The 27,702-nt window shown below is 37.4% G+C and overlaps 1 protein-coding gene across 2 annotated transcripts in view; it reads right to left on the bottom strand.

The window, feature by feature from the left end:
- Positions 1-13,581, bottom strand: part of LOC106842115 (cytochrome P450 2C21-like) — a 61,504-nt gene extending 47,923 nt beyond the window's left edge. Inside the window, exons 1-5 of one of the 2 annotated variants that reach the window (XM_070486674.1) lie at positions 13,362-13,581; positions 6,578-6,740; positions 5,052-5,201; positions 2,144-2,304; positions 772-948 (exon numbers count right to left, since the gene is read on the bottom strand). In XM_070486674.1, the coding sequence (XP_070342775.1) occupies positions 772-948; positions 2,144-2,304; positions 5,052-5,201; positions 6,578-6,740; positions 13,362-13,544 (834 nt within the window). In that variant the 5' untranslated portion in view covers positions 13,545-13,581. The remainder of the gene's footprint in view (positions 1-771; positions 949-2,143; positions 2,305-5,051; positions 5,202-6,577; positions 6,741-13,361) is intronic. The other variant, XM_014858441.3, reaches the window with a different exon arrangement.
- Between the last annotated feature and the right edge of the window lie 14,121 nt (positions 13,582-27,702).

Below are 27,702 nucleotides of genomic sequence, written 5' to 3'. Positions count from 1 at the left end.
ACAAACTTCTAAGTCCTTTCTGATTCCTCACTTTCTCACCCACTAGAGCCAATCAGTTTCTCTAGAATTTCTTTCTAACATAATTTTCATCAATTCATCACTGGTACTCGCTCTGAATTCTAGCATCTATTGTCTATTTTATCGTGTTTAAATTTCACATTCAAGCCTCCAGACCCAGTCACCCTCAAACTGCAACACTAGTCCCAAACTGATCAGTCACTACACCCATGACAGTTCCTCCATTACAATCAAGATAATCTCTTTGAAAATTCTACACATTTGATCACTGCACTTATCATTCTCTGGACATATTCTGTCATCTCTGTCCATCTAAGCCAGAGTTTCCTCAAAACCTACCTCATCTGGGACGATTTCCTAATATCTTTGCAAAGGGAAGCCTTTCTGGATTCCTATTCATTCCTGTGTTCCCTCTTTTGTTACATCTTCCATTCATCGAACTTATTTTATAAATGATAATATGTTGTCTACCACTAATCTTGAATGTTTGTGGGTACGTATTTCAATCTGCCTCCGAAAAAAGAACCAGCTTTAACATGGTAAACATAAAACCTAAGTTATTTTCAGTGAGAATTTAGAAATATCTCAAGACATCCAATAAGCTTTTAACAAGCAACAGGTTGCGCAAGGAATTAAGACATCTTTAGGAAGGAGCATTTGTTTTAAAATATCGATTTCACCATGAAGAACAAAGCTAATCCAGGAGTGACATCTCCCACAAGGATGAAGTAGCAAATCAGTGTCACATGATACCTTTTCCATTTTAATCAGGAAGTAGTCAATAAAGTCTCGAGGGTTATTGAGGTCCAGGGATTCTTGGTGTTCTTTTATTTTCTCCAAGATAAACTTTTGTTGGTCAGCAATGTTTTTAAATAACTCATTATGACTTCCAGGGAGATAATGTATTAAAGAGGGGAAAGCGTTGTAGAGCTGAAAGAGGAAAGAATTATTTATTAATTCACTCGGCAAATTCTTACAGGCCCATATTACATATCAGACCTTTTGCTATACACTGAGTAGATAAGACGAATAAGATATGCTTCCTGCACTAGAACATACTTGGAGTTTGAAGAAGGAACTGATAACATGGCCAGAGTTGCAGTATGCACAAGTTACAAAGCAATTTCAAAAACAGTTAAATTCATTTCACAACCATAATTCTCTGAAGGAATTCAGCAGCATACCACCTCTTTCCAAATGAGGAGACTGACGCTCAGAAAGCTTAGTCAACCTGTCTAAAACCCTAAACTATGATAGAGCTAGAACCCAGTATTCATCCCAGTTTACCCTACACATATTTCTACAAAGAGTCACTTGAAAAGCTTGCAGGGCTCATATCCTTTTATTGTAATGAAGAAACTGCATCAGAAAGATTAAAGAAATGCCCAAATTACTTAGCCTACTTTTATTTAGGCATTTTACATCCTCAGGAATGTGCACATTGCCCATATTCACCTGGCCATTCCCAATCCTAGAGTTTACTGACTCTGCTTTAGACAGCACCTTCATGACTTAATACCCTTGGTAGACACTGAAGCAATTTAGTCAGGCTGGTAGCTTCTATCAAACCAGAAAGAGAATTGAGAAATCTTGATTCTAAGTCTAGCTCATTTCTTGTCTTGGCTAGGCTACTTTGCAAAAGATGCTTAATATCTCTGGGTGAGAGTTTCCTGTTTGAAAGCCATGAGAGATAGGCTATTTGTTCTCTAGGATCCTTCCCAGGTGGAACACATCATAACCTTGTGATCCATACAGGACTTTAGTTGTTAGTGATTGCACAATGTAAGTTAGTAACCTCTCCTGACAGTGTACTGTAGTAAGAAATACATTTTACACCACCATCCTCTTCATCTCTAGATACAAAAATTAGGAAAAAAAATTTCTCAGAAAAATACCTTGCCGTAATTGATATATTATGATATTATAGTTTTCTTTCTACTACTATACGTCATGTTTTAAATTTCATTTTAAGACATTACATTGATTTGATAACTCACTAATTGATTACAAGTGCTAGTTTGATAAACATTACTTTAGCCATTTTGAAATACGGCAAATGGATGGGGTAGGCATGAACAATAGATTAGCTAGAAAATTACTTCTGAGTTGAGAAACTTGACATTACCGTTATCCAGGGAGTGCTTGAAATTCTGAGGTTTTCATGAATATAATGTAACAAGGTTATCAATTTCTTATCACTGTACTCAAAACGATTCTGGAAAATAATGGAGCAGATCACATTGCAGGGAGCACAGCCCAGAAGAAAAGTAGGATCACAGGGAGATGCTAAAAAGAAGATAAGTTAAAAGTTAGAACACAATTTTCGTATAAATCGTAAGCTGACTGTTTAAAATAATTGAAAAGGGTTGACTTCTATGATTTTTTAAGCATAGGAACCACCTAGACATGCCATCATCAGTATAAACTCAAAATGCCTAAAATAAAATTCATTGTGTTTCCCCAAACATATTCAATCCAGTCCAATTTATTTATTAATTTCCCCCAAGTATTCTCCTATTTACATCATTCTCCAAATAAGAGCCACAAGGTAATTCACAATAAGGAGGTCATTCAAAAATTATTTTAAATTGTAAAATTTAGCTCCTACTGTGGATACTTCTTCATTATGCCCAAGAGAAAATGAGCAACATACTAAGAAAATCAGGAGACTGAGGAAAGTTGAAATCATACTTTACAAAACATAGTTGAAGTGGTGCACCTACAACATGAGTAACAATAATGTACAGTTGAAATTTCACAAGGTTGTAAACTATCATAATCTTAATAAAAAGCTTAAAAAAAATAGTTGAAAAAAGTTGAGTGTGCTTTTCTTGCAGAAGAGAAGAATAAGGAGAGAAATCAGAGTTACATTCAGATATTTGAAAGAAATATCTGTAATATTGGAAACAGGCTTTCTCTATGTAATAAAGAATGTGATTCCAAATTTTGGTTTTGGCTGCTGACAGCTTTTAAGCCTCACATTTTCTTCTGTTGCTTCTCACATCTAGATAAGCTGATGAAAAAGCTCAAGTGCTCCCTCCTTTGACACAAGCAGGAAGTTTGAACCACAAAACCCTGGCTTCACACAGGAACATTCATCTCCACCCCAGCCCCTAACCACCATAATAACCTCAAGCCACTCTCCTTTTCTTAATCTTTCAAGCTGTTTTTGGATCTGTTTAGAAGCCACCCTATCCTCCACAGAAAGCTTCATCGTGTGGGTAGTAAACCTTTTCATATCAAATTAAGGTGTGTGTGTGGTACCATCCTGCCTCCATGAGGGGCGTACCACATCACAATAATTACAAAAACAATAAACTTAGAAGGGGTCAAAAAGTAAAAATTACAAAGAAAAAAGGCTCTGCTCAACACTTGAAAGAAACTTCCAACAGTTAGAGTTATCCAATGATGGAATGGGCCAAGAGTGTGAGCCCTCCAAGCAGAGTCTCGGTGATCATAGGTCAGGAAGCTGAGAAAAGGTCATATTCACTATGGGAAAAACTTAACCAGTGAACAATGAGTTCTGCTTCAATTATAAATTGTGTACAAAATCATTTTCCAAATAGTACGTATCAAAATCCAGTATTTTTTTACTTCCTAATTCATTTCCAAAATATTATTCTAAGAAAGTAATGAGAAAGAAAAAGTAGTGAGAAATGCAATGATTAATTTGGATTGTCTTTTTTTATGTTAATAGCAACAAACAACTGAAAACAGTCTATCCGGCAAAAAATAAAAGACTAGTTAAATAAACTATGGTACATTCAAACTAATGGAATACTGTACTATTTCAGTACTAATGTACTTGATAAACATTTAAAAGCTACACATGTGGAAATATTTATGTAATATATTAAATTTAAACACAAGGTTATGAAACAAAATACACAGAATAAGCCTCATGTGCTATCCCTTCTTTAGCCAGGTCTCCCACCCATTCCTAAGTAATATGCATCAAAAGTCCAGACGATGTTCATTGACACTCTACTGCCATTCCCAGAAATTTATTCTAAGGAAGAAACCAGAATCATGCAAATATCTGCAATAATTGCATTGTTAATATTAATATCAGAAAAAAAGGCAGTCAACCATCTAGACAATAATATAACATTAGTTAAAACACATAATGGCGATTCACCATACAGATTATAATAGTATTATCAATTCAATAACGTTCTTCAAAAAATTTTTAAGTATTGAGGTTTTAAAACCAAATATATCTTGTGATCCTGATCTTACTCCTTCCTGCCAAGTCTTCTGCCCACCCCTTTGCTTCTCTACCCGCTGCCAGTTCTGCATGTGCACACACACACACACACACTGAGCAGATTTGCACTACTGCAGCTCCCTCTCTCACATCCACTCTCCTCCAGGTAAACTAGAATGCAGCCCTAGCACTGACAAGGATTTGGTGTGAATTCTTCCACTGAATCACCAATGCTTTTTTTTTTAAATTTCATTGAGATACGATTGATAGACAAGACTGTATAAGTTTCAGGGGCTCAGCATAATGACTTGGCATACATATATAGTGAAATGCTTGCAATGTTTCTCAAGAAATTACTTAGTTTTTCAAAATATTGTGGCCAAAACTACTAGCTGATTACTAAAGTCCATGTCCTCCTCTTCTTCCTGTGCACACAGATAGCCACATTTTCCAGCCCCTGTCACAGTTAGTTGTGGCCCTGTGATTGAGTTGCAGCTCATGGAATGTGAAAGAAGTTTTGTGTGCCACTGCATTGCCTGGCCTATTAAAAGCATTATTTGCTCTTTTCCTCATTCTTTTCTCCTCCACTAGATGCAGAGAGATGAATCCTGAGTGACACTGGAAGCCACATGTTGAAAATCTCAAAGCCCTTATCAACCTGGTGCCTGAAAAGACTGTTAGGCCAACCACTTCGCCTCTCCCTACTGTTATCTAAGCAAAAGCAAATTTCTGTTGTACTTGAGCCATCATATCTCTCTGTAGTATAACTCAAATAGCATTTACTCTGCCCAAATTACTACTGTTAATGACACGAAGAAATACACACCATTGGTTTTTCTTAATGCTTCCACCAGACACAAGGCTTCCTCTTGAATTCTGTCTTCGATAGTGTTCTTCCCCATCCCCATATTCCGCAAAACTGTGAGGGAGAAACGCCGGGTTTGCTTCCACCTTTCTCCATTACTGAAAACAATTCCTGTGAGGACAAAAAACAGAGAAGAATAACTTCTATTGTCATGAATTCTAGCTGAGAGTCTTTATCTCAGGAAATAATGACACTTAAGCAGGTGGTGCCAACATCAAGAATTTCCATCCATCCCTACTTCACCTTCCTCCTCTCTTGATCAAGCCTACTATCTTACTGTCAGGACTCTTGCTTTTACATATTACTAAACCTTCTTCATCCGTTAGCTCCTCTAAAGCTCAGGATAACTCGGTGAACTAAGCGTTTTGTCCTCATTTTACTGGTGAGGATGCCAAAGATCATGGAGGCAAAATGCTTGTTCTATGATCAGACAGCTATTAAATCATGATGAGTCCAAGTCATAGGTTAAATTCTCACGGCTGACTTTAGTACATTGTAAGTGAAGTGTAGGAGAAGGAACAAAAGGAGTCAATTCTCGAGAAAAAGAAAGACAGCACTTGTGAATTGGAAGGAAGTGCATGAAAATCCATTCCTCAGAGAAAGGACACAGCACCAGCCCTTCTCATTTTAACATTCTCCTCTATTTGTTAAATCTGTTCCATGAAATGCAGTCTTATCACCAAAGAAGTTCAGTATCAGACTTCCAGAGCCAAGGCAGTATTGGGGAAAAAACAATGCTCATAAGAAAATCGTCCGGAAATGTCCTAAAGAACAATGTAGAGGAGGAAATGACCCCATTCAGGCTTTATCTCTTTTTGAAGGAACCCAGTGACCCACCAGACGATGAGACAGTTTAAGGTCAGCTCCAAAAACAAATGGAAGATAGTTCAAGTACTTACTTTAATAGGTTTTACCTAAAATCAATTCCAATCCATACCATGTGTTTCTCCATATCCTCTTTTCAGGGCATATTTGTGCTTTATGCTCTAGAGTTTACTGGATTGAAATATTTCTTACGCATTTTTAGAAGAATAGAAGACTGACGGCAAGGCAGAAATATTCAAAACTTAGGTGGGTTCCATGCATACTATGTATGCAAACTTCCTAAAATAGTATCTTGGCAACCATCACTCAGGCCAGAAAGCAAAATATTTGGTGACTAAGTTAATTTAGTCATTTTCCTACCTTCTCTTTTCTCTCTCTTTTTCATTATCTTAACTGGCCATAATTTAGAATGAACATGGTTTAGTCACAAATTCATAGAAGATTAGTGATTAGATGGTTTGCTTGCATTGCATTTAATGTTTCGTAGGGACATTGTGCCACCTTTATATTTTTAAATATGGGTTAATGATCCTCTAAGAAAAATTGGAAATTAGGTTGTTTTCATTAATTTCTCTAAAATACTTATAATTTCTCAGTTCTTTACCCTATTTGGAGTCTTTGCAACTTACAAATCCACACACATTCCCCAAATGGAAGCATACCTAATCCCTGGGCGACTTTGTCGAACACTGGCATACTGCCTCTGCCAGAAAACTCCTCATTCTGACCGGTTAGGGCTTCCTTCACCGCTTCATATCCATGCAACACAACAGTGGGCTTCGTGCCAAAATACACGGTGAACACAGGGCCATAATCTTTTGCTAGCTGGAAAAGGAACAGGAGATGGAAGAATACTGAGAATTTCAAAACTAAAAATGTAAATAAGTGAGGAAAATATCCTTAGTCTCACTGAAGAGACATTTAATATTCATTCACTCATTGTAAAGATTTCCACTCCTGGAACCAGTAATTTAATAAGAAATCACATTTCTTAAATGGTAATTATTATTATATTATTAGTAATATTGCTATTATTATTATCATCATCACTAGTTATCCTTTCTTCAGCTCCTACTATGTGACAGGTGATATCATGGATTTTATTCATATTGTTTTATTAACTTTTTTCTGCCAAACCTACAATCACAACAAATTTTCCTTCCTTTCTATAGTTACCATAAATGAAGCGTTTCTCCTCCTGTTTAAAGGAAGTTCCTCCCTCTCACCCGGTGTGTAGGCTAAAAATAATCCCTCATTACCCAATTGACACATGTTTTTAGCACCAGAGACCTCTACATTTTAACAATACATGAGGACATGGTAATGTAGTCACACACATTTCCCAGCTTCCCTGTGTTGTCATGTGTCTTAGTTCCCATGAACTGATGTTAGGAGAAGTGATGCGTGCTAATCCTAGACTTGTATAAACAGAAGGGACCAGATTATCTGCCCACCAGAAGGGATGAAAAGTGTATAATAAAGTCTGTAAATTATGATAAGGTGAGGGAAGTTACTCAGGAAAGAGAGAAGACCCAGCCGTTTTCCTGAGTTTGATGATGGAGGCTGTTAGAAAATCTACTAACTCTGACCCAGAGTTGGCAGAGGGAAGAGCTTCGCTTGCCATGCACTTCATTACTCAGTTCATCCCAGACTTTAGAAGGAAGTTACAAAACCTGGAGGCAGGAGCCCAGAGCCCACTATTGACCTTGGTGGAGGAGGCCTTCAAGGTCTAAAAGAAGAGGGACAGGGCAGAGGAGGCTAATAAAGTTAGAAGATTGGCTAAGAAAACACTGCTTTTGGCTGCTGTGATTCATCCACCACCTCAGGGTGACCCCAGTAGACCCAGAAGACCAGCCAATCGAACAGAGAGATCTAGCCTAGAGTGGAACCAATGTGCACACTGCAGGAGGGTGAGACACTGCAAAAAGGAATGTCTCAATCGTTCTCAAGCAGGACGAGCAAGGGGCAACCTTGGTCAACCTCCCCTCCTTGCCAGCCTCTCAAGCAAGAGGCAAGCACTTGAGGATTGACGAGAGGGGAGAGCCCGCCTGGCTCCAATGTCAACTTGCTCCATCATCATGACTCCAGTGGAGCCTCAGGTAATCCTTGACATGGCAGGTAGGAAGACTGAGTTCTTTGTGGACACCAGAGCCACCTACTCTGTCCTGACCCATCTCTACTTGCGACTGCATGGTAACTGGGATAGACAGACGGCCAAAGGTAAGACAATTTACTTCCCCCCTTACTTGCAAGGCCAGGTCAACTACCATCACCTACGCAATCCTCTATGTCCCTGAATGCCCCATCCTTTTGCTAAGTAGAGATATATTAAGTAAAATAAGAGCAACTTTTTCTCTAGGGGGGGACAGAATTCAGATTCCACCCCTTTCCTTATCTCAAAGAGCTTGCAAAGCCTCTGGGTACTTAGACATAGCCCATCATTAATTCCTAGGACTGAAGTTAAAAAAAAAAGGAAAAAGAAAAGAAAAATGGCCATAAGAGCACCCTCACCAGAACTCCACCATCTTGAGTGTATTCTCCACAAATATTAGTAAAAAGGCTTAAAACAATATTCGGGTTTATAACTAGGGAGGCTTTTATTACTCTACCTGATTCATAGCAGTAATTTTTAAAAAATAGCTGTGGAGTCTCTGTGTATGTTGTCGATATGTATGTTACATGTGCCTATATGTTAAAATATCATATGTGTGATATATTACCTCCAGAAGCTATAATTTCTAAAGAGCCCTATTCAACTGGCTTATAGTAATCACTTAATTATAATAGTAAAAATTATTTCCAAATGTACTAGAAACTAACTCAAATGTCTTTCAAGTTAACATGATATACATTAATCTTTGTAACTGAAAGCTTATTCAAGATTGTTAGTTTGATTAAAATGAACATGTCCTCAGAGTCTTCAGCATTGGATATCATGCAGACATGCAGCCTTTATTCTACATTTATTGGTCAAATAAGCTGACATTATCCCTATTACAAAACTGGTTAGTAAAAATAATAACTTAAGATGATAGTTAATTTGGTCTAATATCTCAAGAAGTTTTGTAGGCAATCTAAATAATTTTTGGGAATGAGTAAACTAAATAGATGTGAAAAAGATAAAAGTGTTGGGTGACCTTTTTATGTGTTAAGGCATGTATATTTAATATAACTTCCAAAATCTCTTGGGTAACTTGAAACTTTGACGTTTTGCTAAGTGAAATTAAATGATAAAAAAATTCATTGAATATCTGGGTCATTTTTCAAATAAGATAAAATACTGAAACATTATCACTAAACATGTCCAAGTTTATCTACGTTTGGTTTCTTCTTACAAAGAAACTAAACGATGTTTTGGTCTATTAATAAACATTTTTTGTATTTTATTAAAAGATTCTACTATGAAGTAAAATGTTTCTAGAAATTATGAGAAGTGTTTAGGATGCTAACGTAAAAGTTCATAATTGCTTACTTCTTAGTGTTTGCTAAAAATAAATGTCTATAAGGGTTAAAGATTCTAATTAATATATGTGATTAAAGCTATTGAAATTAACAAGGAAAACATCTTTGTATTCAAAGAAAGTAAGATGTATGTTTGCAATGAAGAAAGTAGAGAATGGAAATATTTTTGTTCATTTTGTTATGAAAGATAAATTTGTCCTAAAGTAATACAAGGGGAGAAAGAAGGCGTGGGACAAATTCTAAATGCAAAAAGTAAGTTATAGAAAGTTTTTGGATGAGGACCCCTAAAAAGAGTTTTATGCATGGTCCAGTTGGTTAAGAGTGAAGTAAATCTAATTAAGTAAAAGTGTTTAAATGTCAAAAGTAAGCTGGTAAAAAACTAGAATTTGGTTTTCTCTCTCTTAAAAGAATAATTTTCTTGAACTTTTAGTCTGCTCTTTATAAAGAGATTATGAAAGGTTTGTGTACTTGAGTAACCTACCAGGAAGGCAGAAATCTTATATTTTATCAAAACAAATTTCACGTATTATTTTTATAAGGTCTTTAATCATAGGTGCTAAGGTTTTTCTTACAGCTATTTAAATTTCTGCTTTGGCCTGAAAATCTTTAATTGTCACCATGGTTAAAAGGATAACTAAGCATTGTTTCACAAGGATCTACGATATTATGTAGGTAAATGTTATTGATATGTCAGGGGTTTTTTTAAAGAATTTTATAACATTCCTAAAGTTCTGATTTGTCCTGTTGTCAGTCCTATTTCTAGTTATCATCTTGAAGCATTGCATGTCACAGAAATAGCCAAGTTTCTTGGTCAATGCCCTTTTGTTGCTGTTTTGCTCTGAAGCTTTTGCAAATATTTTTCATCTTCAGAGAGATTCATGGAAAGTACTCTGAGATTTACTTTAGAATACAGGCTTCTGATAAACTTTCTGATCATAAAATGAAACTAGGTAAGAAATTAGAAAATTCTAACAAAGAAACTGGTGACTTTATGAAACTGCTAACAGAAGGTTGAGATGAAGAAGTGATTACATAGGACTGAATAAACTGATGAGGATGGTTATAATTTCTATGAATTTTTGTTGGAGGTAGTGGTTATTTTTAGATGTTTTGTTTTCTAAAGATTTAAGGAAACATTTTCTCTTTTCCTTAAGCGAAGTATGACTTATACTAATTTGGTAAAATTATACCTTTGCAAGCAGATTTGAAATATTTATCTTTTTTCTCCCTACCAGATCCTTCCAGAATTTGGAAACTCTTAATGAGTGAGTATTGTTTTCTTGGCAATATGCTTATTTGCATAAGTTCAACAAGAATTTTTTCTCCTTAAAACAGGACACAATTGGAAAACTTGGCTATATTACCAAAGCTTTGAATGGAACATCACATTTGAGATAAACATGCAAAATCAGATATGACAAGACAATTTTTGAGGAATAAAGGTTGACCTTATGGAAAAGAACCACCAGGAAACATTGGCCTGGTACCTTGCTCACAGGATTCCCAGCAGCCCTACCAGGTGAGTAAAGAAGGTCTATTCCTGGCAGGTACAGGGAACCTCAGAATATTGGGGGGGGGTACCTCAAGAAAAGAGAGGAATCCACTCAAACATATAGGGATTGCCGGCAGAGTCTGATGACAAGACCTTGACTTGGTTTTCCTGGCCTCCAGAGGCTTTTAAAGTTCAATCTGTGATTCCTTATAAAAAATTGAGGCAAAGCAGATTTCAAAAAGCCTATATAATCAATTGCTATTTTTGCTGCATTTATGTAAATAATGGGGCCAAGTTTATTGAAACTAAACTAATTTTTCCTACCAATGAGTCTTAACTGGCTATCTTGGGTAAAAATGAGGGTGATTATAGAGAGAAAAATTATGTTTCAGTAGAAACTATAGTGCACACTCTTGGATATTAGGCTCCAGTTCTGATAAGTGACCTTGAGATTTTGTTTTCCATCTCTTAACTGGACTGAATGCTGAATTCTTCTAGTATCCTGAAATATCTGGCTACAAATCTCCAAAGTAATGTTTTCAATTTTTTCCATCATTTTCATTTGGAATCATCAAGAATTGAACCTACCCTTTTTCCTGAAGCCTTGCAAATGGAACCTAGATAATTTGATATAAACTTAGACATTCATGTCTGTTGCTGTGTAAGCCACTCAGAAAGATACCTGAACACCCAATGACATCATCAGAGACATTTCAAACAGCAAAAGATGCTTCAAGTCTGAGATCTAGAAATCCTTTGGCTAGCTACTCCCTGGCTCAGAAAGGGGCGTATAATTTCCTACAACCATTAAGCTGTTTTTCTTATTAAATATATGGTTACTCGCTTACACAATATAGGCCTAAATTTGGAAGCACACTTGCATCTCTGTCTTACTAAGAGACTGGTTCAATGAGATGGAACAACTGACACCCCTACTCAGTAGGAAGTAACTCCAGAAGATGATACCACCAGTCCCTATCCCCTAAAGATAATGAGAGTGGGGCTGGCCCAGTGGCACAGTGGTTAAGTTCACATGCTCCACTTCAGTGGTCCAGGGTACACCGGTTCAGATCCTGGGTGCAGACCTACACAATGCTTATCAAACCATGCTGTGGCAGGCATCCCTCATATAAAGTAGAGGAAGATGGGCACAGATGTTAGTTCAGGGCCACTCTTCCTCAAAAAAAAGAAGAGGGAGAGTAAAATTTCTCAGGAGGGAATGAGACACAATAAAGATGGGACTCTGCCCCTCACCCTTTTCCACTAGATCTGGCACCTCCCAGAACAGCTATTTTTGGAGATGAGATAAGCTACTTTCCAATCGCAAAACTTCCCCCAAGCAGTCGACCCTGACTCCCGCATGTGCACAAAGCCTTGGGACGACCACTATCCCACCTTCCTGGAGTGACAATAGAGTGCAATTCCACCTTGTTAGACCTACTGGGCAGGCAAGGGACTGCAACCCCTGAGGGTATGCACAGCAGAAACCACCAGAAAGAGGAAAGCAGAATGTCTCTGGAGGCAGAGAATCATGATACCAATCTTCCCCTCTCACCCAGTGAAAGACTCAGGACAGCTTCTGTCAGAGAGCCAGCCAGAGAGTCACTTCTCCTCTGCTGTCTCCCTTGTGCTCAAGCATAAGCCCCAATAAAACCCTGTCTGAGAATTTGGTTGGGCCTCTTCTTAATCTCTATTACACAGAGAGCCTAAGAACCTAGCTAGGGTCAGCATCTCAAAGTAGGCATTCAATAACTTGTTGAATATATGATATACTCAAGTAACCTATGCAAAATTATTATTATTCACATTTTTAAGAAGTGGGAATAAAAGCTCAGAGAGATTTTAAAACTTTCCCAAGGCTCTGTGTTAACAAGTGGATGAGCTGAAGTGCTGATACAAACTCTTCAAACCCGGAGCCCAAAACACAGGAGAAAGGAGCTTCCAGGGGCCGTGCTCTGGTAACTAGCTGTCTCAGGGAAGACAGAGTTTAGATAATTCCTTCAAGAGTTAGAGAGCTATTGCTATAAGAGCAGCTAGGAGTAGAGCAGTTCTTCACTCATCCATGGAGCAATTATAATAGAAACTGTGAAATTTCTTCAAACTTTACTTATTTCCTTGATTTCAAATCAATGTGTGCTTTTAGAAAACTTTTAGTGTTGTGACTCTGTGAATTAGTAGATTGTCTTTTAATTGAAAGCTGTTTCATTTGCATTAGAGTTCACCAAAGAATAATTACTGGAAAAGGAACCAGGGTCACAATATGGACAGGGAATTCCTACTTTTGGCAATGTCAATAACCATTTCATGGATCTCATTCACTTCTAGCAGCCTTCTATCTGGATACTATTTAAAATCATGTCTTGGTGTCCAGTGGACATTTCCCATTAAAACCACTTCTTTAAAACATGGTGTCTGGGACCCTATCATATTTAGATATGGAGCTGTCTTCTTTACATTTTGCAAACAATTGGAAGAAAATTAATCATACTTACCTTGCTTAGAGATTTGCTGATGTCCTTGGTGTCTATCTGTAAAACATTTCCAAAGATTGGGAGAGGAGTGGGGCCAGGTGGCAGCTTCCCTTTCACATAGCTTTGATTCCACAGAAAAAGAAGAATCAAACAAGAAAGACAAATCACCAGGACTATGAAAGGATCCATTGATGTGCTTTGCATAAATGCAATGGAAAGCTTAGAATCCAAAGACTCTATAAATAACATGTGCAAGCTGATTACCAAACTTGCACTAACACTTTGAACTTTTGAATAAATATTGTTTTATCTTTAGTGGACTTTGGCTGCACTAAACAGAGAAATCCTAGTATGGATAAAGGTCTAAGTTTTCAGTGAAAATTCCAACTAAAAAATAACTCTCACTTCTTCAGAGGTGGACTTGCATTCATAGTGAGATTGAAAGTTATCAGATTTTCAAAAGGCTGGAATTTATGATCTTCACAAATGATGAAAGAGAATGTCTCTTGTATCAGAATTCATCATCATATGAGCAGAAGAAAGAAGCCGTCTTTTGCTGCCTTTGCCCAGAAGATCCAGGGAAAGGCCAGAATCAGAGACAGAAAGGAGGTAGCAGGGTAAACAGAAGGGTATTGGGAGCTGGTCTTGTCTTACAGAAGAGTAGACATATCCCAACTCTCTTGGCAGAGCCCTTTTCTATATGTCAGGAATGCTGACACTACTTACTCCCAAAGAGGGTGCAGGGTCAACAGGCAGTAGACAGAAGACAGTAACCAACCAAGTCAAGGAAAGAAATCACTCAAAAACAATAGTGGAAAGTCCCTTGGTCCGATCACTCATGTTTCTCCTTGCATATCCATTTCCATTGAAGGTCCTATAACCAGAACCTACATTGCCCGTTCTTACTTGGGTGAGGAAAGATGCTCAAGCATTCAATACTATAAATATTTGAAAGTGTCTACAAACTCAGATATGAAGAAAACTCAAAAAATATTTGAGGAAATTCAACAACATAACAAACAACAAAATTAAAACTCAAATAACTGGGGCCAGATCCATGGCCGAGTGGTTAAGTTCACATGCTCCACTTTGGTGGCCCAGGGTATTGCCAGTTTGGATCCTGGGTGCGGACAGACAACGCTTACCAGGCCATGCTGAGATGGCATCCCACAGAGCACAAACAGAGGCACTCACAACTAGCATATACAACTATGTACTGGGGGGCTTTGGGAAGAAGAAGAAGGAAAACAAAGAAGAAGATTGGCAACAGTTGTTAGCTCAGGTGCCAATCTTTAAGAAAACCCCAAAAACTCAGAAAACTAATCCCTGGAGAATTTAATTTAGAGAAAACAGAAAAATGTTAAGTATAATATCATCAGAAAATTTAGCCACATAAGAATAAGTTATTAGAAAAAAGAAAAGCTCCTCATAATTAAGAATATGATTGCAAAAATATTTTCTAAAATAAACATATATGCTTAGTAATAACATAGATTTAGCTGCAGTTTGATTTAGTTAGCAGGAAGCTATGGTAAAAACAAGAGTTTCCCCCAGAAGAGAGTAAGAAATAATAATGATGAAAACCACAAAAGAAAGTTAAGTAGTATGCACAATAGTTCTACAAGTTCTAGTGATTTACAATAGGAATTTCTAGGAAAGAGAAAAAAATAATCAAATGTACAAGGAAGCAACGGAAATTGAAGAACATTTTCCTAAACTGATGAAAAATCTAAAGGATCCACCAAGGTCTAAATAGGATTAAGTAAAAAAAAGAAAAAGAAAAAACCACACTCCCACAATCTTGTAAAACCTGAGAACACCAAGAAAAACAAAAACAAAACCCTAAGAAGTCTGAGAAATGAAAAGGAATTTATGAAGACTGGAGATTCGGTTTAGAATAAAACTTCCCATAAATAATACTTACAAATGATAGACTATAGTGGAGTAAAGTTTTCAAAAGTTCAGCAGGAAATGATTTTCAAAATTATTATTCTATGCAAAATAAACTAGAATTCAAGTATAAGGTCAAAATACAGACATTTTTGCAGCTGTAAACATTCACACATTTTATAATCTTGAAGCCATTTTGGAAATAATTACTTGAGAAAAGTTCAGCAAAATAAAAATATATCCAGGAGAAGGGAGAATGTGGGATACAAAAAGAATAACGTGCAAAAGACAAGTGAAAATTTTGACTCTAAATAATGATTCATAATTTGGGAGTAAAGCTTAAAGAAATTATTATCATTTTTAAAAGGAAAAGGGGCTAAAATTCTAGATGTTTTCAAAAAATATATAAAATATAGACGAAAGGGATTTGTCAGCTTTCTGAGAGCTATGTGCGTTATGCTATAGTAAGGGTATTGATATTAATTCTCATCTTTGATTGGATAGATAGAAACAAACAATTAAAATACAAAATTTGTTAACTAAAAGTTTAAAGTACACTACCTAGAACAAAATATTGTTTTCCTTTTAGTACAGGAAAATCAAAATAAAATGAAGAAATCTTGATCAATCCAGCTAAAGGCAATATAAAAGTATGAGGTCTATTAAGTATGAGATAAAAATCATCAAGTGAGGGACTATAATTTTTCATTTCCTCCAAAGACTGGATGGTATTTAAAAGAAGCACCTCCTGAATATATTGCCCAATGATCAGTATGAACAAAATAAATATGAAGGTTAAAAACAAATTCTGGGTTTCAAAAGTTAAGTGCAAAATAACAATGATGAGAACTACAAAATTAAGTGGTATGGACAATAGTTCTAGAAGATTCTTCATTGCTACCAAGTACATCAATAACATTTATTTTGGATAAATTTGGATATTGATTTTGGATAACATTTATCCAAAATAAATGTTTTTTGAATATTTAAGTTTCCTAATTTCATAATAGAGTTACATCAGTATTCAACAAACGTATAACCAACACCACAAGAATGAATGAAGAAGTACTTTAGAGGCTCGTCCACACCAGATATTGTCCACCCTGTTAGTTCAGTGAATCTTCAAAAAGTGCTTTGTAATAGAAATGTTTAGGCTTAGTTACCTTGAAAGATTTAGATATCTCCCTGCCCAGTTAATAAAGAGTAGGGCTGGAATTTGAACCGAGGACATCTGACACATCACTTATGACAATTAGAACTTCAGAAAGGAAAGAATGAGTGCCCATACGACAGCAGTGTGGAGGGAAATAAGTCCCCATCTTAGCAGCCATGTACATATAGAGCCCAGTACAGGACTCCCAGTGTTGCTTAGTCTTCCACATTACTGGTGATGAACTGTGCTCAGTCCTGCAGCAGGAAGAGCCAATCTAGAGCAAGTCAGCTGGGAGGTCCTGAGAGACAAGAGCTTCCCTCCAGAGCTTCTGTAGCAGCAGAGAAGCAAGGCTAATAAGCAGTGTCCAACTATGAGAGCTTAGGATGGAGCCTTGGGAACTCAGACAACAGAAATACTTCAGTCTGGAAAGACCACCGTGTCCAGATTCCACAGACAAGAGCATAATAGATTTAGATCAGCATTAGATGTAATAAAATCAAAATGTCACTTTATACCACATAAAAGAACCTAATTCAAAAAGTCTTCTGTAAAACCACTGATTTTTAAATGAAGTGTCTACAATTTTAAAGCGCTTCTTAAAAGGAAATAAATTACTTTCTTTAATTCAAAAATAATAATTCCTTTTATTTGTGAAGTTTATGAAGCACTTTGTGAATATCTTACTATTTGAATCTCATAATCAGCCCATGAGATAGATATTTTTGGTCCATTTTACAGATGAGGAAAACGAGAATCAGAACTGAAGGCATTCACCCAAATTTCCACTTCTAAGACAGAGTGAAAACTTCAACTCTGATTTTATAACTTGTGAACTCTGCACTGGAGAGTATTTCAATTCAATGACATTTCTCAAACATGTGTTGGGTAATTATTATGTATCTTGCAGTCTCACTATGTCAATAAACAATTTGTTCAAAATTAAAAGTTACTGAGTCAACAATTTCACCATGGGTAAATAAAAATGCGATTTCAGAAAAGTTTGTCCCTTTGTGATCTGTAGAACTTCAGGAAGCCAGGATTCAAAGATTCAAAGAACTTGATTTCAAAGAAAGGCAGTTATTAGCTGTCCAATCCCATATGTGATGTACACTGCCTCCTGACATTTCTGGTCCTGAAAGAAGAGCAGATTGTAAAACAATATATATTTTCTCTCCCTCTCTCTCTCTCTCACTGTCTTCAGAGCAGACCCTTAGCCTGAGGAACTTGCATCTTAGCTCTGTTTATGCAACATTTCTGGGGGTTCCCACGCTGGGCCATTTTGCTCTTCATAGAGGAAAGAAAACACAGAAGTAATTAAGCTGGAATAGATCTTAGAAATCATCTAATGAAATCCCTTACTTCTTTCTTTTAAGAGCAATGTATTAATGGCTAAGAGAGGCAAAAACCTTTGCATATAGTCACAAAGTGGGTTAATATCAGAGCTGATATCTTAAGAGTCTTTGTTTCCCCAAATATAAGATTTTTTAAATCAGCCAAATCTAAAGAAATTTTAAACATAATGTTGAACATGGGAAACATTTCCTTTTAAATTTAACTCTTTCTTATAAACACATGTGAGGTACCTGAAAGGTCATGAAAGTTTCTAATAACCTGTCTTACTCCAGATAGCAAGGACATCAAAGTTTAGGGAGCAGCATTCTTTTAGCTGAAACCCTCAACCAGAGCTCAAAAAGAAACTGGGCTATTAATCCAAGACATATTCTCTTGCCTTCTGCTCTTGGCGACCATCAGAATTCTTAACAAAAATACATAGGAATAGGGGCTGGCCCCGTGGCCGAGTGGTTAAGTTCGCGCGCTCCGCTGCAGGCGGCCCAGTGTTTCATTGGTTCGAATCCTGGGCGCGGACATGGCACTGCTCATCAAACCACGCTGAGGCAGCGTCCCACATGCCACAACTAGAAGAACCCACAACGAAGAATATACAACTATGTACCGGGGGGCTTTGGGGAGAAAAAGGAAAAAAAAAAATACATAGGAATATTTGAGTACTGAGTCTACTTTCTAGGTACCCTGGCGAGAATTCTAATTTGTGGGTAGGTAGGGGACAGGCATAAATTCATATTAAAAATCATCCCACCCCTCAAGCCAGGATTGTTCAGTGCAAAGATGGAACTTCCCTGCTAGAAAGAGTTCTCCTCGCCAGGAAAGGAAGAGCGAGTGAGCAATGAGCTTCTCCAGTCTTTCAGGTCACTGCACAAATGTCCAGCTTCAGTTTTGCCCCACTCAGACTGGCAAAGCTGAGGAATATACAGATGGCTAAAAACAAAGAAGAAAAGCAGGGACTACCAATAGCAGCCACACAGCAGGAGTGATTATGATTCACAGTAACCTGCTCAGGAGACAAACCCAGCAGATTTCACCACTGACAAAACCAACAGCCAGCACAGTTATTTTGGGCCCCCTGCAGATTACACCAGCTTTTGCCCCACAGGTATTCACAGTCACTGATGTCAGCTACTGGAGTCCTTCCCCACTCTCTGACCCATGCTGCCCAGAGCCTGAGAACCACTCCAGAAGCAAGCTCAGGCTTCTGCTGCTGTGTAAGTGTAAGACACCAACCTAGACCCCAAGTTGACACCCATGTTAGGTGCACACTGGGACCTAGCCCCTCTAGCTGAGTAACTGAATGTCCCCAGCACAGCACCAATTACCAGCCTTCACTGCAGTGCACACACTTTGGGGGAGAGTGTGGAGCCACAAGAGAGCATGCTGGCAGCCAGAGCCTTTGCAACCGTTTATGGGTCCGGATCAGGCCCTGTCTTCTGCCACTGGACTACAACAAAATACACACCTGTAGCTAGCCCCTATAGCTGTGCACCTGCACACCCACAGCCTAAACTCCATCACCAACCTTCACTGCACTGCACACACCTGGGGCAGGGGAGTGTGCAGGCATGAGAGGGCATGCCAACAGTCAAGGGCCCTGCAGCTGCCAGCGAGCTCTTAGTTGGCCTGACCCTTGCTGCCTACCCTGGACCCTATATATTACATGTCCATCTGCACTTGGCCATGCCCACACATAGAACCTGCACCTGATTTTGTGCACACTGCTGGCTCTGGCCACCACTGATGTCTGCCTAAGTCCCTAGCCTCTGGTGCAGCCACTGCAGACTTCCATCTTTGACCATCAAGGTCCATACAGTTGTCAATGCTGTGGACTCATGCAGCCTGAGCCAGAGACACCATACCCCTGCGACCCCCTCAACTGCTGTCACATGCTCCCACATTTTGCACCCAACCACTTGACTTGGGGTCACAGCATATTCCAGCATGCCCCACCCACAGGTGAAACTCCTCTCTTACCAACGTCAGTCCATAAACAACAGAAAAGGTGACTGTTTTTTCAAATGTGCAGACTCCTATGCAAGCCTCCAGGGAAAATGAAGAATCAGGGAGAAATGATTCCACTAAAGGACTACAGTAAGTCTTCAGCAACTGGCTTCAAAGAAATAGAGTTCTGGGAACTTTCTAACAAAGAATTATAAATAATTGTTCTAAAGATGCTCAGAGAGCTACAGGAGAACATAGGTAAACAATTTAATGATATGAGGAAACAATAAAAGAACAAAATGAGAAGTTCAACACAGAGATAGAAAACATAAAAAAGAATCAAATAGAAATTTTGGAGCTGAAGAATACAATGACTGAACTGAAGAATTCAAAAGAGAGTCTCAGCAGTACCACCTAAAATTTATATAATGTATAAACCAATATTACCTCAATAAAAATAAAATATTAAAAAAGTGATTCTCTTAAAATATACATATGAGCAGTATAATATTCTTGGATCATTTACATAAACTTAAGAATTTTGGGAACATTTGATTTTTACTTAATGAGTTCTTTTCAAAACACACTTACATGAACCTCATATATATTTACACTTAATTAAAAGTGAGCAAATTAATGACAAGAATGTATTTTTAATCTGTCTTCAGAAAGGAATACACATGTCAGGTAGTTTGTATTCAGTGCTGATGTTTCATTAATGGATCCATATTGATCTTAAAAATATAGAGTTTCAAAAAACTTTTTAAAAAATAGGAAACATTACAAATAACCAAACAAAAATTTGGAAGCTTCAGGATACAATGATCGAACTGAAGAATTCAATAGAGAGTTTCGACATCAGACTTGAACAAGCAGAGGAAAGAATCAGAGAGCTAGAAGACAGATCAATTGGAATTATCATTTCAGAGGAGTATAAAGAAAAGACAATAAAAATAAATGAAGAAGGCTTATGGGACTTGTTGGATACCATAAAGAGGAAAAATGTACATATTATTGGGGGCCAAGAAGGAAAAAAAGAGGGGAAAAGTGGTAGAAGGCTTATTTAAAGAAACAATGGCTGACAACTTTTCAAACCTGGGAAGAGATTTGGGCATCAAAGTTCATGAAGCTAATAGGTCATCCCAAAATTTCAATCCAAAATTATCTTCTCCAAAACATATATAATAAAACTGTTTAAAATCAAAGACAAAGAGAGAATTTTAAAAGCAGCTAGAGAAAATATATTTCTCTCATAGAAGGAATCCCCCCCATAGGGCTATCAGCATATTTCTCAGCAGAGATATTTCAGACAAGGAGAAAACGGGAAAGAAAGAATCTGCCAACAAAGAATACTTTACCCAGCAAAGTTATCCTTCAGAAATGAAGGCAAGATAAAGACCTTCCCAAATAAACAAAGACTCAGGCAATTAATCACCATTAAATCTGCCTTACAAGAAATGCTGAAAAGAGTTCTTCAAGTGGAAACAAAAGGACACTAATAAATAATATGAGAAAACATGAATTTATACAATGCACTAGTAAAGATATACTAGTAAAGTATATATCAGAATCAGAGTACCCTAATACTGCAATGTGGTCATTTGTTAACTACTTAACTCCAGTAAGGTTAGACTTAAATCGTAATTTAGAGCAAATGGACCTAACAGACATATACAGAACATTCCTTTCAACAGCAGAGCACACACTCTTCTCAAGCACACACAGAACAGTATGCAGGAGAGATCATATGATAGGTCACAAATCAAATCTTAGCAAATTTAAGACAACTGAAATCATACCAAATATCTTTTCCAACCATAATGGTCTGGACTAGAAATCAATAACAGGAGGAGCTGGATATTTCACAAATATGTGAAAATTGAACAACAAACTTCTGTACAAACAACGGTGACAGAAAAAAATCAATAGAGAACTCAAAACAGGGCTGACCTCGTAGTGTAGTGGTTAAGTTTTCATGTTCTGCTTCAGCGGCCTAGGGTACACAGGTTCAGACCCCAGGTGATGACCTACATACTGTTCATCAAGTCATGCTGTGGTGGCATCTCACATACAAAATAGAGGAAAATTGGCACAGGTGTTAGCTCAGGGACAATATTCCTCAAGCAAAGAGAGGAAGGTTGGCAACAGGTTAGTTCAGGGCCAATCTTTCTGACCCAAAACAAAAATCATAAAACAAAAATGTAAGCACAACATATCTAAAGTTACGGGTGCTGTAAAAGCACTTCTAAAAGGAAAGTTTATAGTGATAAAAATACCTACATTTAGAAAATAAAAAGATGTCAAATAAACCACTAACTTTACACCTCAAGAAACTAGAAAAAGAACAACAAACAAATCTCAAAGTGTAAAGATTTGAGCAGAAACAAAGCAAATAGAGAATAGAAAAAGAATAGAAAAAATCAATAAAACCAAGGGTTGGTTTTTTAGATGATCAACAAAATTAAGAAACTCTTAGCTTGACTAACTGAGAAAAAAAGAGAGAAGACTCAAATAAATAAGAAAAGGAAGAGGAGACATTATGACTGAGGTCACAGAAATACACAGGATCATAAGAGACTACTTTGAATAATTATATGCCAACAAATTTGATAACCTAGAAGAAATAGGCAAATTACTAGAAACATACAAGCTACCAATACTGAATAATGCAGAAATTAAAAATCTGAACAGATGAATAACAAATAAGAAGATTGAATCAATAATCAAAAATTTCCCAAGAAACAAAAGTCCAGAACCAGATAGCTAACTGGTGACTTCTATCAAATACATATATTTTTAAATCTTGAAAAAGAATTAATACCAAATCTTTTCAAAATTCCAAAAAATATAAATGCAAGGGAAAACTCCCAAATTCATTTCATGAAGTCAGCATTACCCTGATACCAGAGCCAGAAAAGAACACTACAAGTAAACTACAGGCTAATATTACTAATGAACATAGACGCAAAAACCCTCAAAAAATTACTAGCAAAGTGAATTCAACATCAAATTTTAAAAATCTATAGCATAACCAAGTGAGATTTATCCCAGGGATGCAAAGATGGTTCAAAATCCACAAATCAAGTAATGTGACACACCACATTAACGGACTGAAGGATATAAATCATATGATCATCTCAATACACACAGAAAAAGCATTTGACAAAATGCAACGCCGCTTCATGATAAAAACTCTAAACAAACTAGGTATAGAAGGAATTTGCCTCACAATAAAGATCAAATGTGAAAAGTCCACAGCTAACATCAAACTCAATGGGGAAAAACTGAAAGTTTATCTTCTAAGATCAGAAACAAGGCAAGGATATCCACTCTCACCATTTCTCTTCAACATAACACTAGAAGTCCTAATCAGAGCAATTAGAAAAGAAAAAGAAATAAAAGACATCCAAATCATAAAGGAAGAAATAAAATTATCTCTGTTTGCAGATGACATGAATTTATATGTGGAAAACCCTAAAGCTCCAAAAAAAAAAAAAAAACACTATTAGAACTAAAATTCAGTAAAGTTACAGGATACGAATTCAACATGGAAAAACCAGTTCCATTTCTACATACTAAACATGAACTATCCAAAAAAAAGTTAAGAAAATAAGCCCCATTTAAAGTCCCTCTGCTCCGTCTACCCAGTCTCTTTGCCAACCCACTTGTCCAATCTGATACTTCTCCATCCTTCATGACCAATTTATGCCATCGGTTCTTTTAAGTGCACTATGATTGCACTAGTTCAATCGTTAACTACAGCTTCAGTTTAGAGCAGGTATTTTGTCTGTGCCGCTTTTTAAAAAATTATCATTTCATCCAAGAAGTAAGAATATGTATATTCTGCCTTTCCTCACTTAGACCTTTATCACTTACAAAACAGGGACCAAGTTTTATGATTCTTTAACATTACAAAACTGAAAATGCCCCACGGTGCTTAGTGTAGGATCCTACACACAGTAGCTGCTTAAAGTGCTTGTCAAGTAATATTTGCCCAATTAACTAAATGACTCCAGAAAGAACAAAATGATGACCCTCACAACCCAGTTCACTTTTTTCCTGTTCTTTAACCAGAAACAGTCAAAGAAATTCTAATGATTGTTAGTGTCCGTGAATTCTTAGTATTCCTTTACTCTCTCCAAAACAAAACGATTTAAATCACCAATATTGTTAAATAACTTGTTATGGCTTCCCTGTATATAATGAATGACAGGGGGGAAAGTCTGGTAAGCTTAATAAAAGCCTCTTTTATCTAATTAAAAACATAAACTTATTGGGGCTGGCCTGGTGGTGTAGTGGTTAAGTTCACAGGCTCTGCTTCAGTGGCCAGGGATTCATGGGTTCAGATCCTGGGTGTAGACCTACATGTCACTTATCAAGTCATGCTGTGGTGGCATCCCACATACAAAATAGAGGAAGATTGGCACAGATGTTAGCTCAGAGCCAATCTCCCTCACCAAAAAATAAAATAAAATAAAGTAAACTTACTGAGCACACTTATACCTGTGCCAAGCACTGCATAAGGCTTTGGGACCATAAAGATGAATGTGACATGGTCCCTACACTGGAGGTGAAACAGCGTGCATATAAAATTATTGTCTATACTGGAACTCAGAAACTAAGGGGAAAAAAACTATTATAATTAAAGACACTAATAATTCCTTACACTCATATATCATTTTGCTGTCTATAATCAACTTAACATCAATTCTTTCACTTTGTAATTTAAAATCAATTCTTTACACAATCCTGAGGCATTAAGTGTCAGGAATTACCATGATGCGTAATTTGCGGCTGAGGAGAGAGGTTGAGAAAATTTGGACAACCCTCTACAGAGCACACAGCTAGTCAGTGTTCTTTCTATCTATGAGCTGACTCTGGAAATAGATCAATACTTTAGAAATGAAAAAGTTCCCAAGATATCATGAAATTCAACTCAAGACAAAATCACCTTGGCCTATAGTAGGTAAGTGATTTCTCTAAAATCACTCAGTTAGTTACCAATTATGCAGAATGCAAAGCATGTCAGGTCAGCACAGGGTTAAAACTATGACATGTGCCCCTGATCCGAACACATCCAGTCATTTTAGCATCCCCAACCTAACTACATGGAGGCTGCCAAAGCCCCTACTGGAGCATCCAAACCCAGCCCTAGTCAGTGTATTCCTCACAGTATCACTTCTGCAAAGTTTCTCCATCCCCAAAACCCAAATGTCCTCTCTTCCTGGCGGTGATTCCTGCTCCCCAGGGTAAGGTCAGCTGAGTAGTTTGAGGATCCGGTCTCTGAAATGTTGATTAGAAGGCAACCTCATGGAATTTCAGCAAGGTTCTTGGGCCACTACTGACTGGTGTGGGCAGTCCTTTGAAAGTCCCAAAACACCTTATGGAGTCCCAGCCTAGGAGTAGAGTGGAAAAACTCTTGGACAGGAGGTCTTTGGGCTTGAGTATAGCCCTATTTTCTACTCTTGTTTTCTAAAAACCCTTAAAATTTTTTGCTTCATCTTTCTGAGAGTTCATGTCCTCATCCATGAAATAAAATGATAGGACTAAGTAATCCCCAGGATCTTTCCCAGATGGATGACTCTGAGCTAAGGGAAGGATTTTAGCATTAAAACACTAGATGCCACAGGTTGGTCTAGATAAATTTTAGACTTGGAAGAGGCAAGAACATGAATGAATATTCAGGAAGAAAGTATCTTGACCTCACTTAGACCCATGGCGAGCTCAGAATCCTGATGTTGTCAATTAATTTCTTCATTGAGTTACTACAACTCTGATCTTTATCATTAAAATGGTTCTGGAAAATAAAGGAGCAGATCACATTGCAGGTAGCATAGCTCAGGAAAACTAGTAGGATCAAAGGGTGAAACAAATAGTGTAAAATATTTTTTTAAAGCATAAAACATACACTGTCACTGTCTTTCCAATCAATGTCAAGTTAACTTTTGAAAGCTCTAAAGAAATATCCACTGAAAAAGCTCTATATCACCAAAAGTCAACATGTATAAAATTAAACATAACGTCTTCTCTCAAACCTCAATTAACTGGTCCATTCTAGTTCATTTAATAAGTCTTCCAAATACCCATTCACACGCCTTGCCTTTATTTACACTATTCTGCGATAAGAATCACCTGCAAAGCAAAAGAAAAATACTAAAAGAGGCCAGTCTGGGGCTGGCCCCGTGGCTAAGTGGTTAAGTTTGTGTGCTCAGCTTCAGTGGCCCAGGTTTTCACTGGTTCAGATCCTGGGTGTGGGCACGGCACCGCTCGTCAGGCCATGCTGAGGCGGCGTCCCACATAGCACAACCAGAAGGACCTACAATTAGAATATACAACTATTACTGGGGAGCTTTGGGGAGGAGACGAAGAGGAAAGAAAAAAAAAGAAGAAGATTAGAAACAGATGTTAGCTCAGGTGCTAATCTTTAAAAAAATAAAATAAAATAAAGCACATAGATGAGATGTTTTTTAAAAAAGTGTTCAAAAGAAGCCAGTCTTTTAAATCCTCACACATAGTAATTACAGCTATCACCACAGACTCAAAGCTGTTTGCAAAGCCTAGAGGTAATTAAGCATTGATATAAGAAAGAACAGAAGAGTTAAGAATCATGAAACCCTTTCATATATTTAGAAGTTGAAATAACTGAGGGTAGGACCAGAGAGAAGAGTAGAGAGAGAAGAGAGATGAAGTCAGATAGCTCAAAGATTACAGGTAAGAAAGAAAAAGTTGTTCATAGTGCTCTAAAAGAAAAAGGAAGAAAAGTGAGTAGAAATTACTAAAAGCAAACTTTATTTTATTTTCATTTTTTGTATAAAAAGAAAGTAAAACAAGAAGTTTTGTTTTGTTTTCAAACTACAAGCATAGGTAAGGAAAGGAGGGGAGCGGAAGGTCTGGTTTCCTTGTTTCAATGAAGCAAAAGAAGTAAGTCAGCTTTGTGGGAAGACAAGTCCGTTCAGGCCCAAAGCTTTGCTTCAGCAGTGGAAGGCACGCCATCTTGTGGAATTTTAGACTATTGCCACGTAAGGCCTTCACCAGAGCACAAGGTTTGCATGTTTTAAAACTTGACCATAATTTAGCTCAAGTCCTTTATTTTATAGATGAATTGATAAGAAATATGAAAGTTCCTTTTGGAGAGGGGCACCTGTAAAGTAAGACTATTATCATAGTCAGGCTAAAAACGGATATTCACTCTCTCTCTTCATTCATTTAGATTGAAGAATGGGACAAAACAAAAACAACAAATAACAAATGTTAAGGAGAGGATGTGGAGAAAAGGGGACCCTCATACACTGCTGGTGGGAATGCAAACTGGTACGGCCACTATGGAAAACAGTATGGAGATTTCTCAAAAAATTAAAAATAGAAATACCATACAATCCAGCTATCCCACTATTGGGTATTTATTCAAAGAACACAAAATAAACAATTCAAAGAGATTTCATTGCAGCACTATTCACAATAGCCAAGACTTGGAAGAAACACAAGTGCCCATCAATGGATGAATAGATAAAGAAGATGTGGTATATATATACAATGGAATACTACTCAGCCATAAAAATTACAAAATCATCCCATTTCCAACAACATGGATGGACCCTGAGGGTATGATGTTAAGCAAAATAAGCTAGACAGAGAAATACAAATACTGCATGATTTCACACACATGTGGAAGATAAACACATGGATAAGGGGCCAGCCCAGTGGCTCAGTGGTTAAGTGCCCACATTCCGCTTTGGCGGCCTGGGTTTCCCCGGTTCGGATCCCGGGTCCGCACCTGGGATGGCACTACTTGGCAAGCCATGCTGTGGTAGGTGTCCCACATATAAAGTAGAGGAAGATGGGCACAGATGTTAGCTCAGGGCTAATCTTCCTCAAAAAAAAAACAAAACACATGTATAAAGAGAACAGATGAGTGGTTACCAAAGAGGGAGGGGAGGGGAAGGTGGGGGTGAAGGGGGTAAAGGGGCAAGTATGTATGGTGATGGATAGACATTAAACTACTGGGGGTGAGCATGATGCAGTCTATAC

Source organism: Equus asinus, chromosome 2, assembly GCF_041296235.1.
Source record: "Equus asinus isolate D_3611 breed Donkey chromosome 2, EquAss-T2T_v2, whole genome shotgun sequence".
NCBI lineage: Eukaryota > Metazoa > Chordata > Mammalia > Perissodactyla > Equidae > Equus > Equus asinus.
Note: the sequence above shows the minus strand (reverse complement) of the source record. Positions and strands in the feature narration are given on the sequence as shown.